The following is a 16,298-nucleotide window of genomic DNA, read 5'->3' on the forward strand; positions in this document are numbered from 1 at the left end:
AGGGTGTGTGTGTGTGTGTGTCACGTGATCACCTGCCACTGCAGAGTCCAGGTCGTTCAGTTCACACACACAAGGACTTGCTCCAGGGTCCCCACGTTCCTTCCGCCGCGAGAGCGATGTCGCCCCATTAGGAGCTGTCCCTTGGCGGCCGGCCCGGGCTGCACGGGGCTGGATTTTGCTTCGTCATTCTGACACGGGCGGTTCGCCGCCCTCCTCCAGGGCAGGGCGTGGCTTCCCGCAGCCCCGGGGAGCCCGGCACCCTTTTCCCGGGGTTTGCACCGGCCCTGGCAGTGCCTCGGCGGACGTCGGGAGGAGAGGGGCTGCGGGAGACCAGCCTGTGGGCCTTCCAAGTCCGGAGTGGGTTCCAGCCCCAAGCCGCTGCGACCCGACCACCCTGGCTCCGGCCTCGATGTGAGTGCACCGGGGGGATCGGGACGCCGGGGTGGGGATCGGGCGGCGGGGGCGCCTCCTCCCTCCTCCCCGGCTTCGGCCTAGGGTGGTGGGCGGCTGGCGGCTTCCACCTCTTTCTCCTGGCAGAGACAGTGAGCAGGCTCGGCGGAAAGGGAGTCTTGGAACGTGGGGGGCAGATTCTTGACAGCACCGAGCTCGCCCTCACGGGTGCGCGCCGCCTCGTGCCCAGACCGGTGCCCGGGGAGACCGGCGTCACCAAGGGCGCCTGTCCGCCCGGGCCCAGGCCGTGCGAGCGCAGCGCTCGCCACCGGAGGCTGGCAGGGCCACGGTGCGGACCGCCCGCTCCGGGTCGAGGCCCGCCTCCGCCTTTCACTCGCTGCGTGAACGTGGACCAGTCGGGTCGCTTTTCCGTGCCTCCCTCCGTCCGGGTGCAGTGGCGGCGCCCGGTGCTCGCGCGAGCCGCGGGGCGGCCCTCGCTGTGAGCCGGCTGCACCCGCGCGCTGGCGTCCGTGGTTTTTACCCTGCCCCTCATTTCCCGAGGGCTGCCGTGCCTCCTCCACATCCTTCCCTTCGGCCAAGTCCCCGAAGCGCCTGCTGGCGGCTCCCAGGCCGCCTGGAGGCCATGTTTTCTGCGGTTCTGGGTGTCTGCGGAGCGGGGCGGGCGGGCGGCGCTGGCGGGAGCCGCCGGGGGACGCGGCGCGCGCGCGGCCGGAAGCCCCGCCCCGCGGACCGTGTTCCCGCCTCCACCGCCGCCGCCGCCGGCCTCGGTCACCTCAGCCACAGCGGCCGCCGCCCTGCGCTCCGCGCTGCCAGCCGTCCGGGCCCGCCCGCCCGCTTGGTGCGCGGCCTTCCACCTGCCGCCCGACCCACGGCCAGCGTGGGCTTGGGGAGGCCGAGGGGCCGACGGAGGGCCGCCGCGGCCCGGCCTTGGAGGTAGGAGAGCCACGTGGCCCTTTCCCGAGCCCCGGGTGTGGGCGCCGCGGGAGGGCTGCCTGCGAGCCCACCGGGGAGCCCGATGCTCGCGCGCCGGCCCCCGCGCTCCCCGGACCCGCCCGCGCCTTCCGTGCGGGGCCTCCCGCCCTGCTGCCCCCCTCCCGGGTCTCGCCTTCCGCCGCGTCCATCCCCTCCCCCTGCCTTCCCCCTCCCACGCCCCTCTCCCCCTCGTCTCCTGGGACCCCTTCCGCTGCGTTCCTCCCCGCCCATCCTCTCCCTGCTTTCCTTCCCCTACCCTTGTCTTCCTCCCCCCCTTCCCCTTCCCCTTCCCCCCTTCCCGCACCTCTTCCCCCCCCCCCCCCCCACACACACACTGGAAGCGACCTGGCGCTTGGGTACTGGGTGGGTCTCCCTTCACCAGAATAGATAACTTTTTATGGTGGTGGGTCTGTAACTGCTTTGGTTGACTACCAGGTTCGAAAAGCCTCTTAGTCCCAATACCTTGATTGTCCCGTCGTGATTTGTGGAGGTTAACTTTGTCTTGAACCTTTTGTGTCCATGCAACTTTTAAGAAATGGGACTCACATTTGAACATTACCCCCTGAGAAATAAATGCCAGGCCTGCACTAAGGGTGAAATCTTAGTGCGTGTGCCCTTCGGAAGTACATTAACAACTAATCCACATTTTTATTTAATAACTCATTTCTTCTAAAAGAATCTTCCTTTTTTAAAATAACTTGAGTGTAGGAAAGGGAGCTAGACATCAAAGACAAATAGCAAATTAATGGAAAATAATTGAAGACAATTAAAGAAGCTTTTAGCTTTAAATGAATTGTATTACTCAGATCGTTAGTTTGCAACTAAAATGAAAGAGATCTATTAATGTTTCTTCCTGTCTGATATTTCTTTTCACCAATGTCATAAATTTAATTATATAGGTATTTAGTTTTCATACAGTCCTATTGATGCTTCTGATTTTAACATCAGTGTGAGTAAAAGTCATTTGTTGTTGTTGTTGTTGTTATTGTTTGCCTGTCCTGGGGTTTGAACTCAGGGTCTGGGCACTGTCCCTGAGCTTCTTTTGCTCAAGGCTAGTGTTCTACCCCTTGAACCACAGTACCACTTTTTCTGTGCATGTGGTACTGAAAAATCGAACCCAGGGACTCATGCTTGCTCTGCAAGCACTCCATTGCTGAGCCACATTCCCAGCCCCAAAAGAGTCAATTTTTATAAGCTTTGGAACTGACTTTATACATCTGAAATTCTCAATTCCATGAGATCACTGAACAACAAGCATGACATCCATACATATTTAATTACTTAGACATAAGTAAACTTACTCTTCTACTTTGTATCATCTGATTTAGTATTGTTTCTAATGAGTGCCAAGAAATGGATTAGGAGAGACACAAGTTACTAACTGCTGTTTCACATGTCTGTAAATGTCCAACCAGATGTGGCTTGGGGAAGTGGTGGTGGGGGGGGGGGGGACTAAGTGATTTTTTGTTTTGTTTTGTTTTTGGTTTGATCATAGGGCTTGAACTTGGAGCCTGGATGTTGTCCTTGAGCTCTTCAGCTCAAGGCGAGCACTCTACCACTTGAGCCATAAAGCTACTTCCGGTTTTCTGGTGGTCAGTTGGAGATGAGTCTTGTGGACTTTCCTGCCCTGGCTGGGTTTGAACTGTGATCCTCAGATCTCAGCTTCCTGAGTAGCTAGGATTACAGGCGTGAGCCACTGGCACCTGGCTTGGACATTCTTTTAACATAGTAGAAGAGATGGCAGACATAAAACAGTGCATCATTAACATGTAAGTGGGAATTGTATGGACTGTTGTGTACATGTAATCATGTTATTCTCAGGCTTGCCGGCCCCACTGTCCATCCTTAGGATAAGCCCTGCAGCACGGGCTGTATGAAGTCTGCCTTCTAAAGTTACCTAATGTCAGACTCTTAACTAAATAGCTTCCAGGAAGTGAATGGTGACTCTTTCCATTTTTTTTAAACTTCTACCAAATAACTGCCAAACAGCCAGAAAGCTTTTTCTTTGAATTCTTTTGGAGAACAAGTAGTGCTGTAACTACTTTTCGCTTGGTTAAGGATGGAAAGATTGCCTTCAAGGTGCAGGAAGTGTATAGGTTCTCTGGCTTACTTGAGAGGAAAATGAGGGCAAGGACTAATGAGATTTCAGAGGGTCACAGGCTGAGGATGTAGTTTACTGTTAGAGCTCTTGCCTAGCATCACAGAGCTCCCAAGTTTCATCCCTAGCATGGCAAATAAGTGAAGAATGGATGAGGCATAGATTGTTGAGGCTATAGATAAATTAGTCTTGTGAAGATGATCTAAGTGTTGCTGCCTGTGGATCCATTTGGGGATAAAACACATCCATCCTTCTTTCACTTCTGTTGTCCAGTGACAACACAAAAGTTTTTGCTTTGTCCAGTCTTTTACCATGATATCACCATTCTTTTGGTGGTCCAGGCTTTCAGTTTTCTCTGGCCTTTCCCATCTGTCTACTTGTCTAAGCCTGACTGTGTGCCTACTGCCTCCATTTCGTGTTTCCTGTTTATATCATGTCCACAGTCTCTAACTGGCCTCCTCAGAACTCCACCTTCCCAACCAATCTGCTGCCAGTCATCTTCCTGATTATTACTTTCCTGTTGCTAGCTCTTCATCCAGGATAAAGGACACACTTATTTAGTGTACTGTCTGGGGACCAGGCCCAACCTGCTTTTCCTATCTCTCTTGTTCTGCTCCTGCACTGTGTATATTGTATATATTCCTGGATATATTGTAATAATGAGTCTCTAAAATTTTTTTCTTTTCCTTGTTTTGTTCTATATTTTAATTCTTTTTTTTTTTTGGTCGGTTGTGGGGCTTGAACTCTGGGCCTGGCACTGACCTTGCGCTTCTCAGCTCAAGGTGAGCACTCTACCACTTGAGCCACAGTGCCACTTCCGGTTTTCTAGTGGTTTACTGGAGGTAAGAGTCTCACAGACTTTCCTGCCTTGGCTGGAGTTGATCCTCAAATCTCAGCCTCCTGAGTAGCTAGGATTACGGGCATGAGCCACTGGCACCTGGCTATATTTCAATTCTTGACGTCTCTTTCTGCCCCAATCCAGCTTTCTGGTTTCCTACCTATTTAGAGTACCAAGCCCTCATTTGGCCATTCCGTCCATCCTCTTTGTCCCCATAGCACTCCTACAAATCTTTTTTGTTGTTGTTATTGTTGTTGTTATTGTTGTTGTTGTTGTGGGGTCTGAACTCTGGGCCTGGGCACTGTCCCTCAGCTCTTCAGCTCAAGGCCAGCGCTATACCACTTGAGCCACAGCACCACTTCCAGTCTTTACAGCTTATGTGGTGCTGAGGAATCGAACCCAAAGCCTCATGCATGCAAGGCAAGCACTGCTGTCAGTCATCTTCCTGATTATTACTTCCTTGCTGCTAGCTCTTCATCCAGGATAAAGGACACACTTATTTAGTGTGCTTTCTGGGGGGCCAGGCCCAACTGACCCACCTTCTCAGCCCCACTCCTACAAATCTTTATTTCTGGAAAACGAGGGATTCTGTCAATAGTAAGTTTTTGGCTCACTATAAAAAGGGTGGAGAGCTATGCTTATTCTGTGTGGTTGCAAATGTATGATAGTACTATCTAAGTGAATATGCCTTTTATTGATAGTCAGTGCCATTTATCAAATGTTTCTTGTGTGCTAGGTTCTAGATCCTCACTGAAGGAAGTGATGTTAGCCAGTATTGCAGGGAGGAAAATAAAGGCCTCCAGAATTAAAGGTGTTAGAGATCACTCACAGCTAGGGCTGGATCTGAGGTCCTCTTGTATATGAAGCCCACTGTAGTGTTCTCATGCCCCTGGCTCTCCTGTGTTACTTGGAGCACGCCTGCCTCCTTTAGGCAGTTGTATGCTCACCAAGTCAGGATTGAGCACATGCAAATCCTGGCATTCTTGTGATAATTCTGGCTCACTAGAGACATTTTCATTTGAGGCTTTGGAGGCTAGTAGACTGGAACTTTGTTCTATTGTGCCTACTAAATTAGAGGAGCAATACATTCTTTTTATTGTCTTTGTTTTCTAGTACTTCACATGCACTCTGTAAATATTTGTTGAATGAATGGTGGTAGAGACAGAAACTAAATCGTTCAGCAGCATATTGGGAAGCAATTCAGAATTTTAAGAAGCTGTATGGCAGTAATATTCCTTCAGCTTTTTATGCAGGTGTGTCTATCTTAGTGCTATCTCCACGCTGGTGAGGATACTGCACTCTGTGTGTGCACGCGCATGTGTGTACATGTGAGCATGTGCACATTCCCTGGTCCTAGGCACTGTTCCTGAGCCTCTTTGCGTAGGGCCAGTGCTCTACCACTTGAGCCATAGCTCCACTTTCAGTCATTTGATGGTTAATTGGAAGCAAGCGCCTCATGAACTTTCCTGCCTGGTCTGGCTTCTAACCGGGATTCTCAAAATCTTTAGTCTTCCCTAAATTTTGTCATAAGGTCTCAAAGTGTTGCTTTAGAAATTGGAGTATTGCCAGTTATGGTAAAAATTGTAGTAGCGGCCCCCCTTAGGGGAACTACTGTCTGGGTCTGGGTCTGGGTCTGGGGCTCCTTAGTGTGCTCTTAGGGCAACCATCCAGGGGGCGGGGCCGTCCTGTGGGCGGGGCCGGGGCGGGACAGCCGTAGTGCGCACGCGCAGAAGCCTTCCAACGGTCCCAACTACCTGCCGCTGCCGCCGGCGGGCGGCCAGCGGCCGGCCATCGTCGGAAGTGTGAGGTGGTTACTGCCGGCTGCCAACATGTCGGAGGAGAAAGGGCCGCTGAAGAGAGGCCCGGAGAAAGGGGAGGAGCCCTTCTCCTGTGGAGAGCGCTGGGCCAAGCTGGTGGTGGTGGAGGGGAGAGAAACGGCGAAGATGGAGGCGGTGGTGGGGGCCGGTGACTGCCCGGACCACCTCAGCTCGGCGGACTCGGACGACTTGGACCCGGAGCTGCTGGCGGCCCGCGAGGACGAGGGGAAATGCCGGGTCCTGCGCAAGCAGTACCGGCAGCTCATCAACAGCGTCCAGCAGAACCGGGACAACATCGTGAACACGGCCAGCAACTCGCTAACCGAGGCCCTCGAGGAAGCCAACCTGCTCTTCGATGCAGTGAGCCGAACAAGGGAGGCGGCCCTTGATGCCCAGTTTCTTGTCTTGGCTTCGGATTTAGGTAAAGAAAAAGCAAAGCACTTGAATTCTGGCATGAGCTATTTTAACCAGGCAGCGTTTTGTGGCTTTCTTTTTCGAGCTGCGGGCCTGAATTGGTTGGAAGACGAGTGTGACGATTTCAGTGTTTGTGATGACAGTATTGTTCTTTCCTTCTGGAAGGCAGTGCAGAAGGAAGCAACATCCTGGATAATGCAGGCCGAATCGTTTCACTTTGTTTTTGGTTCATTCAAGCCAGAACCTTCTTCACGAAAGCCCCGACTTGACCATCACAAAAAAATGCGCAAACTGGAAGGAAATGGAGCTATGCCTACGAAGTTGAGGAAACTGGACCTGAGTTCTAACCAAGAAGCAACAGAAAAAGAAGTGGAAAGAATCTTGGGATTGTTGCAAACCTGCTTTCGAAAATATCCTGATACTCCTGTCTCCTATTTTGAGTTTGTGGTTGATCCACACTCATTCTCCCGGACTGTGGAGAATATATTTTACGTTTCTTTTATTATAAGAGATGGTTTTGCAAGAATAAGGCTTGACCAAGATAGGCTGCCAATACTAGAGCCAATTAATATTAACCAAATGGATGAAGAAAATGATCCTGGTTTCTTTGGCAGAAAACAAGGCGTTATATCATTGAGCTTACAGGACTGGAAAAACATTGTGGCAACTTTTGAAATTTCAGAGGCAATGATCAAAAACTCATACTAAGATTTTTGTTTATATATAGAAACCTATTCTGTTGTTTTCCTGAAATATCTCAAAATAGAATCTAAGCAGAAGCACATACTATGCTGTTCCTTTTGCATTTCTAAGAACATCTGAAATTGTCTTGTGCAGTATATTTTTTTCATAACTTATAAGATTATGGTCTTAATGAAAAGTTCTCTAGCATGCTTAGGGAAATTGTTAATAAGTTTAGAATTACATATAAGATATTGACCAACTTGCAAAAAAAAAAAAATCAAGGGCTGGGAAGGTGGCTCAGTGGTAGAGTGCTTGCCTTGCATGCATGAGGCCCTGGGTTTGATTCCTCATCACCACATAAGCAGAAAAAGCTGGAAGTGGCGCTGTGGCTCAAGTGGTAGAAAGCTAGCCTTGAGCTAAAGAGCTGAACAGCGCCCAGGCCCAGAGTTCAGGCCCCACGACCGACAAAAAAATCAAAATACTCTATAATAATACTTAACCTTTGTTACAGTGAACTAAGAAAATCTTGTAAGGAATGCCTAAAGTTGGGAATGTGTAGATGGAAAAGTTGGTCAAGAAAAGTTATCTCTAAGGTAAAAGATGCCATATTAAGATTAAAAATTAAAAATTCTCAGATAACATGCTTTGTTAGCCAGGGGTGTTATATTCTAAATAGTTTCTCCTGTAAATGGACCCATCAAAAACTACTATATTGCTAAGTAGTTGAAACATTAAGGACTGATATTCGAAGAATTAGAGACAGGAAAAGCATTGTAGGCAGGGTAATAAGGTCAGGTGCATGGAATTGTTACAAATCATGAACATGAGAAAACCAGCAGATTTATGGGAACAAGTTGACTGTTAAGCTGGGCAAGAATTTACAGTGACCTCATCTATTTTTAGAGGTAGCGAAGATATTTTTGTAATCTACTTGGTTAATTCTTTGGCACGCCTTTGCAGTTTTTGCTAGTACAGGATGCCCTTCAGAAGCACACTCTGTACTGTAGCCTTTGCAGTTTCTGCTAGTACAGGATGCCCTTCAGAAGCACATTCTATACTGTACTATATATTGTTTCATCATGCAAAAACTTGGGAGTATTTGTCCCAGTTAAGTTAGCAATTCTTAGAGGGCTGGGCATTTCCCTGCTGAAAAATCTAAATTTATCCAAATGTTTGTCACGAGTGTGAAACCATACAGGGATTTTTTAAGCTCAGTGGTAGAGTGCTCATCCAGCGTTTAGGCCCCTGGCTTCAGTCTCCAACATAAAAGAGGGGATTACAACCTAAATTTAATCTGGAGATTACAGAAAATTATGGAAATGATTTTAGAAGCTGCTGTAGGTGAGATGAGCATGCCCATAAACTATTTTTCTTATTGCTTCAGGAACGTATACTTTGGTAGTGGAGGAATTTTGTCAAAATAATTTGGCAATGTCTTTGCTTAATCATAATAAACTTTCCTAAGTGTGGTACTTGAAAGGGAAGTCTAAATGGGGCTAGGAAGGTGGGTCAGTGGTAGAGCGCTTGCCTTGCATGCCTGAGGCCCTGGGTTCGATTCCTCAGCACCACATAAGAAAAAAGAAAAAAGCCGGAAGTGGTGCTGTGGCTCAATTGATAGAGTGCTAGCCTTGAGCTGAAGAGCTGAGGGACAGTGTTCAGGCCCAGAGTTCAGGCCCCATGACTGGACCCAAAACAAAACAAAGTCTAAATGGATGACATGAAGATTTAAGAGAAAGATTTTAATATATGTCATGTGTTTTCACCAAAATAGAGATTTTAGATTTCTCATGAATCTTGAAGTTATTTTCTGAAGTAACCTCATTTTCTCCTTTCTCTCATAAAGGAGTGTTAACCTTTCCAGTGTCCTTTAACAAAGTTCAGCATATCTTTTCAACCAAGTTGAGATGTAGCCAGCAGCTTCTGAAAACAGTGTACTGCTATTTCCAACCCTTCACCACACATTATTGATTTCAAACTCTCTAGACCAGGGATGAACATTTTCCCCTATAAACCCAAGGTTTTTTTTGTGTGTGTGTGTGTGTGTGAGAGAGAGAGTGTGTGTGTGTGTGTGTGTACACACATGTGCCTGTATGCATCTGTACCTGTGCCAGAGCTCTTTCTCAGCTTTCTTGCTCATAGCTGGTACTCTGTCACTTGAAAAATGTTTCTAGTAGGTAATAAGATGGAGTCTCCTGGGCTTTTCTGCTTAGCTGGCTTTGAACTGAGGTCCTTCAGCTCTTAACCTCCTCAGTAGGATGACTGATAGGAGCCATCAGCTCCTGGCTGTGCAGGACATAAAACTGCAACAAATGAACTATGTTGCTGGAGGTTGGGGTGCGGGGAGTAAACAATATGGAAACAAATGGCTGTGGCTATTTGAGCAGAATTTCCATGTATGAAGTATTTTTCCAGTTTTCCCCAACCCACCAACCTATTTTCTTCACTCTCCCCCTCCCTGCTGCCAGTGGTTTAAAAATGAGTAAGAGCCATTCAAGGACTATGAAAAAAAAAGAGGCCACTTCATTTGCCCTTTAGGCTGTAGTATGCTAACCTCTGTTGTAGGCCTAAGGCCTAGTCTTTTTTTTTTTTTTTTTTTTAAATAGCATTTATCACATAATTTCACTTGATTGCTTTCTTGGCATAAAAAAGATGAAGTACTAAATGAGCATATAAATTTGTATGATATCACCAGATTTCAAAGGACACAGGTGGCTATACCTGGCATAGGCTACCTAGCCACTATAAAGGCTTTTGGTTTTATATGGTGTCAGTGAGGTTCTGTGGATGGAAACCCCGTGGCCTTATAGCTAAACTACATCCCATCCTAATTCATTTTTCTTTTGAGAGGCCAGATGTGTATGTATAGCATTAGGAAATGTCACACTGTTTATACACAAAGTATAAAACATGAAATTCAAGCAATTTGGCACATTTGGGATATTGGGAATAAGAACTGATAGTATTTAATGCCTCTGACTTTTACCTGTTCTTTAGCTCTTTTTCTCTAGCTATAGCCTACACTTCTAACTATAAAACCATTCCTTTTTTGTTTGTTTTTGATACAGCATCTCATGTAGCCCAGGCCAATCTTGATCTGCTTTTCTATCTTCTGAGTGCTGGGATTACTGGCCCTTGCTACTCAATAATTCTCATGCGCACACGTGTGTGTGTGTGCTGGGGCTTGAACTCAGGGCCTGTGCACTGACCCTGAAGCTTTTCTGCTCTACCATTTGAACTCTAGCTCTACTTCTGGCTTTTTTGGTAGCTAATTAGTTAAAGAGTCTCCTGGGCTTTTGCTGCCCAGACTGCTTCAAACCACAATCCTCAGATTTTAGCTTCCTGAGTAGCAAGGATTACAAATGTGAACGACTGTAGCCTGGTATCAACCATTCCTTTTTAAACCCTGGTGCCACTTCCATGTGCAGGCTCTATATACACTTCTATGGAATGAACGAATACATCTTTGATTTTGTAAACTAAGCAGGCAGGACATTTTAGATATTCTAGCCCAAGATTACCTGTAAGTGGCAAAGTTGGGTCAGGTTTGGAATAAATGCAAGCTCCTAACCTGTTTTGCCCTACTCTAGTTTTCCTTTTGTCCATGTTTTTAATTTTATGAAGAAACTGGAGCTCAGCTACTTAGTACATATAAGAGTTGGAGCTAGACTTTCTAAAAATGTTTTTGAGGATCATACACATCTGATTGTCACTGAGGATGCAGAAGCAAAAGACATACAACTGATCCATGGAGTTGGTGAGAATATGTGATGGTGACAGTGGGGATTCCAGACAAAGAATACCCAACCCTGGGCTGTCAAAGCCATCAATTAAATCTTTAAAACAGGAAGAGCTGAAGTGGAGAAAAGAGAACATTAAATCTGGGAAACAGTTTGTGCTAAGTGTCTCGACAGTATGTGTAATTGGAATTTCAAGAAAGAAAGGGAGATTATTTAGGAATTATAGGGAGACTAGATGGATAAATAAAACAGTAGTGTTTGTAAAAGATCTCGGGGAGTGCTTTAGATGGTAGCACACTGTTATTATAATAGTGCATATGTCTCCTGGATCAGGTTTGACCAAGAGAGGTTATTTTAATGTAGCAGTGGGTTGTCCATCAGACACACACCAGAGCTGCTTGACTTTGAGCACAAGGCAGTTTGCCCTGTGGAGGAGAGTGGGGACATTTTTCTTTTGCCTCTCCTTACTATTTCAGAGAGCTGTTTTCCATCTACCTTTATTTTGTTCTGGGCAGTACTAAACTTTGAACTCAGGGCCTTGTGCTTTCTAGGCAAAGCACTCTACTGCTTGAACTATACCTGTAGCTTTTTTTCTCTTTATTTTTAGATAGGGTCTTCTTTGCCAAAGGCCATTTTGAACCAGGATCTTTCTACCTATGCCTCCTGTGTAGCTTTGATGACAGGCTTTTTTTTAACCAGTTTGGTTGAGATACAAGGATCTTAACTTTTGCCTGATCTGACCTTAAACTGTGATCATTCTGATTCTGCCTCTCCCGAGTAGCTAGAATTGCAGATATGTGCTATTGCTGGCCCTATCTTAATTGTATTTCAGTTGAGATACCTATTTTTTTTTGGGGGGGGGGGTGGGTGGCAGTCGTGGGGCTTGAACTCTGGGCCTGAGTGCTGTCCCTCAGCTCTTCAGCTCAAGGCTAGCACTCTACCACTTGAGCTACAGTGACACTTCCGGTTTTCTGGTGGTTTATTGGAGATTAAGAGTTTCACGGATTTTCCTGCCTGGACTGGCTTTGAACTGCTATCCTCAGATGTCAGCCTCCTGAGTAGCTAGGATTATAGGCGTGAGCCACTGGCTCCCAGCTAAAACAATGAAGCTTTTTTTTTTTGGCCAGTCCTAGGACTTGAACTCAAGGCCTGGGCACTGCCCTTGAGCTTCTTTTGCTCAAGGCTAGCGTGCTACCACTTGAGCCACAGCGCCACTTCTGGCTTTTTCTGTGTATGTGGTACTGAGGAATTGAACCCAGGACCTCATGCATGCTTGGCAAGCACTCTACCACTGAGCCACCTTCCCAGTCCCCATCAAGTTAAAATGTTTTTAAAAGTTAAAAAGTTAAAAACATGTTTGGTTCTAGGATTAGTTGAATGCTTCTATTGTCTGTATCTTACTGATTTTTCCTTAACCATCCATTTTTTTTTGTCCAGTAAAGTTTGCACTGGATGATAGAATTTTACTTTAAGTTTGAACTGTAAGAATTCAGATCAGATACAGAATTTCAGCAAAGGATAGATTATAGCTGGAGATCTGAGGATTGTGGTTGGAAGTTAGTCCAAGTAGGAAAGTCTGTGAGACTCTTACCTCCAATTAATTACCAGAAAACCAGAAGTGGCTCAAAGTGGTAGAGTGCTAGCCTTGAGCACAGTAGCTCAAGGACAGTGCCTAGGTCCTGAGTTTAAGCCTCACAATGACCAAAAAAAAAAAAAAAAGAAAAAGAGAAAAGATTATAAACTTTATTGGAGTAGCATGTGGCTTTTTAGCACGAGGATATGCTTGATTTCACTAGTTCTACTAGATATTTTGTTGGGGAGAGAAGTTCCAAGAACAGGTAGTTTTCCTTTTACAACAGCCAGTGTTTATCACCATCTGTGCATGCCAGTAAAGAGGGGCTGTTATTACCAACTTTTTTTTCCCCACAGTGCCCTGCATCGAAGAAGGAGCCTCAGCCATAATGCCAGTTGATGAGCACTGGCTGTGTTTACCAGTTTCTCACCTTAGACCTTTTGTGCAGACTATCAGGGTGGTGCAGACTTGTCCCCACTGCCGCTGGTTTCCACGTATTCTCCTTTCTGCCCCTGAGCCACCATGTGCATCTGGCATGCTGCCCAGGGGCACCCACAGGGCTGTGCGTCCTCTTCCACATTCCTCCATGGCATCCCCTTCCATACTTCAAGCACCCAGTTCTGCTGACCCCAAGTTCGTCCTTTCATCCCCCACACCTGATTGTAGGCAGGAGAAAAATGTACAGTCTGGGCCGGTAAGTTTGGGGACTTTTTAGTTGTCAAAGTTAAAAGTTTATTTTAAATAACATTCTAACATGCATGTTAATTTTTTTTAGTCAGTATTTCTTGATAGTACTGGTATTTATTTCAATAAAAGGTAGTATTACCAAAACTGTTCCAAAGTAATATGAAATATAATTAATGTCTGAAAACTAATGTAATGAAAAGGAGTTTTAAAATTTAACATCTAAATTATAAAACCTGTGGTATGCCAAGTATATGGACACTGTAGGAGACTTAAAGCATAAGATTAAAAGATTTTGCCAGAGCTGGAGGTCCACTCTGGTAGAACACTAACATAGAATACACATGGCCCGATATTTGACTCCAGTGTTGAAACAAACTAAACAAAAACCTCCAAGCAAATGCTTTGCAAAAGCCTTTTATTTTGTTTGTTTTTAATGGGCACAGGTAGCTCAAACATAGAATCCTAGCTACTCAGGAAGCTGAAATCTGAGGATTGAGGTATAAAGCCAGCTTGAGCAGACAAATTTGCTAGACTTATCTTCAGTTAACTAGCAAAAAACTGCAAGTGGAGGCATGGCTCAAGTGGAAGAAGGCTAGGAATGAAAAAGCTGAGTGAGAAGGCAAGGTCCTGAGTTCAATCTAGCATACACACAAAAACGTTAATATTTTTTTCCCCCTCAATGAGAGAAAAATAACCTAATTTAAAACTTAGTTTGAAAATTCAAGGAATAACAGGAGGGAAAAACTGGGAAAGAGTGTAGGAAGGTGTGACATTGTCCAAAAAGAAATGTACTCGTTACCTGACTTACAAAAACTGTAACCCCTCTGTACACCACCTTTATAAAACAATAAAAATATTTAAGTAATTCTAGGAATAAAAGGCTGACAATCAAACTTCACTCAGATCTAAGTTGATTTTGTTGGTTTGTCAGGACCCTTTCTGTTTATATGTAGAAGTTCCAAATGAATGCTTCAAAGTGGTGGCAGTGATATAGAAAGCTTTACAAATGTCATAACCCAAAAGAAAACAAGTATTAGTCAACCCTTGAAGGGAGGTGGGATCTTTCTGTTTGTGAACTGTAACAGAAAAGTAACCTGTGCCTTTGAAAATTGTTTTTGCTTTTCTTTACAGAAAGCTTTCTTCCAAAGCTTTTTGTAGCATTGCTTCTTTTAAGCTAAATTATTTTCTCTGCCATTGTTTATTCTTTAGGCTTATCAGGAAAGCCAACTTCAAAAGCCGATAGAAATGAATAGCACTAAAAACCTCCCTGGGACCTATGACTATGATCTTATCATCATTGGAGGAGGATCTGGAGGACTGGCAGCTGCTAAGGCAAGGCTCCTTCTGTTGTGGGTTTGTCTGATCATGGTTAAAATACTCATGTGCCTGGCACAGATCTCCCAGTTCGTTGAGGAGTTTATTTGATCCATTCTTGAGTTTGTTAATATTAACTTGGGCAGGACATGTTAGAGGACCACTTTACAAATCACTTATATATATGTCTATGTATATTTAAATATAAAGTATAAGGCCAATGGTTTGAGGCACGTTTTCATTCATTTTAAGTTTGCTTGATTTTTTTTAATGATAAAGTTGTGTGGGGACTGTTTGAAATGAAGCAAATATATCTTTTTTTTTTTTGGGTCCGGTCGTGGGGTCTGAACTCTGGGCCTGGGCGCTGTCCCTCAACTCTTCAGCTCAAGGCTAGCGCTCTACCACTTGAGCCACATTGCCACTTCTGACTTTTTTTTTTCTGCTTATGTGGTGCTGAGGAATCGAACCCAGAGCCTCATGCATGCAAGACAAGTGCTATACCACTGAGCCACCTTCCCAGCCCCAAGCAAATATATCTTATTCTTTACTAGTATTTGATATATTTTCATTTTTGTTGATTTCCCTGTTTACAACTTCTCTTCCCCAGTAGAAAGATAAAGAGCTGTTAAATTTCCCAAACTTATTAAAAATGATTTGCCTCACTGGGCGCTGGTAGCTCAGGTTTGTAATCCTAGCTTCTCAGGAGTCCTAAATCTGAGGATTGCAGTTTGAAACCAGCCTGAGTAGGAAAGTTCCTGAGACTCTTTATCTCCAAAAAACTTCCAAAAAGTTAGAATTGGACCTGTGGCTCAAGTGGTAGAGTGATAGCCTTGAGCAAAAAAGCTCAGAGACAGCACCTAGGCCCTGAGTTCAAGCCCCACTACTGGCACATACATACACGCAAAAAAGATTTGCTGATACTAGGTGCTGGTGGCATATGCTTAAAATTAAGCAATTCAGAGAACTGCGATCTGAGGATCTTGGTTAGAAGCCATCCAAGGCAGAAAAGCGTGTGATACTCTTATCTCCAATTAATCACTAGAAAACTGGAAGTGGTGCTATGGTTCATAGTGGTAGAACACTAACCTTGAGCATAAAAGCTCAGGAACAGTACCCAGGCCCTGAATTCAAGCCCTGTGACCAACCCTATGACAACTGGACTGGAGAGTGGCTTAAGTGGTGTAGTGCTCCAGCCATGATCAAAATAACCAGTTGATTGTATGCAGAGTTTAAATCCCACTACTGGCTTTAAAACACAGAAACAAAACAAAAATGATTTGCTGGCTGTATATGAGGAGATCTAAGAGGATGAGTAGTAACTTTGTGGCCTAGGCATGATTGAGAAGGTGTATAAATAGGCAAGGTTTAAGGCTCCTAACTAACCCAAGATACATTGCCCCTTTGAGGAACCCTTAGGCCTGTTATCCTTATCAACAGGTTTTTAAAGATTAAGTGATTATGCCCCCTAAGTTATAGCTTATGGTCAGTAAAGATGGGTTCACATGAAGCAGCCTACATTAGGCGCAGGCCAGGATTTCAAACGAAGCAGGGCTTTGCTGAGAGCGATGCACTGATGTACTTTATTCTAGTGATGGTGGTCTGAAGGGTACACAGACAGTCCTCTCAGGTAATCTTGAGGGTAAGTGGCCAGTACACAGAGTTTATTCTCCCACAAAGATAGAGAAACTCTGAAAAATGAACCCAATTCCTTTCACTCCCCCTAAATACATTTAGAAAGATCCCAGATACTGTC

The 16,298-nt window shown here is 45.4% G+C and overlaps 2 protein-coding genes across 4 annotated transcripts in view; both read left to right on the plus strand.

Annotated features, from left to right (window-relative positions):
• Positions 1-221: 221 nt before the first annotated feature.
• The window catches only part of Txnrd1 (thioredoxin reductase 1), a 47,341-nt gene continuing 31,264 nt past the window's right edge, over positions 222-16,298 (plus strand). The window contains exons 1-2 of one of the 3 annotated variants that reach the window (XM_042693087.1): positions 222-411; positions 14,441-14,563. In XM_042693087.1, coding sequence (XP_042549021.1) covers positions 14,477-14,563 — 87 coding nt within the window. In that variant the 5' untranslated portion in view covers positions 222-411; positions 14,441-14,476. Of the gene's footprint in view, positions 412-1,247; positions 1,345-13,167; positions 13,239-14,440; positions 14,564-16,298 lie in introns of those variants that run through there. The other 2 variants (XM_042693089.1, XM_042693086.1) reach the window with 2 other exon arrangements.
• Eid3 (EP300 interacting inhibitor of differentiation 3) lies at positions 6,149-7,317 on the plus strand. The gene has a single exon (XM_042693090.1). The coding sequence runs from the start codon at positions 6,149-6,151 to the stop codon at positions 7,256-7,258; it is 1,110 nt and encodes a 369-aa protein (XP_042549024.1). The 3' UTR covers positions 7,259-7,317.

The sequence above is a fragment of the Dipodomys spectabilis genome, unplaced genomic scaffold (assembly GCF_019054845.1).
Source record: "Dipodomys spectabilis isolate Male_0828 unplaced genomic scaffold, ASM1905484v1 ptg000163l, whole genome shotgun sequence".
Lineage (NCBI taxonomy): Eukaryota > Metazoa > Chordata > Mammalia > Rodentia > Heteromyidae > Dipodomys > Dipodomys spectabilis.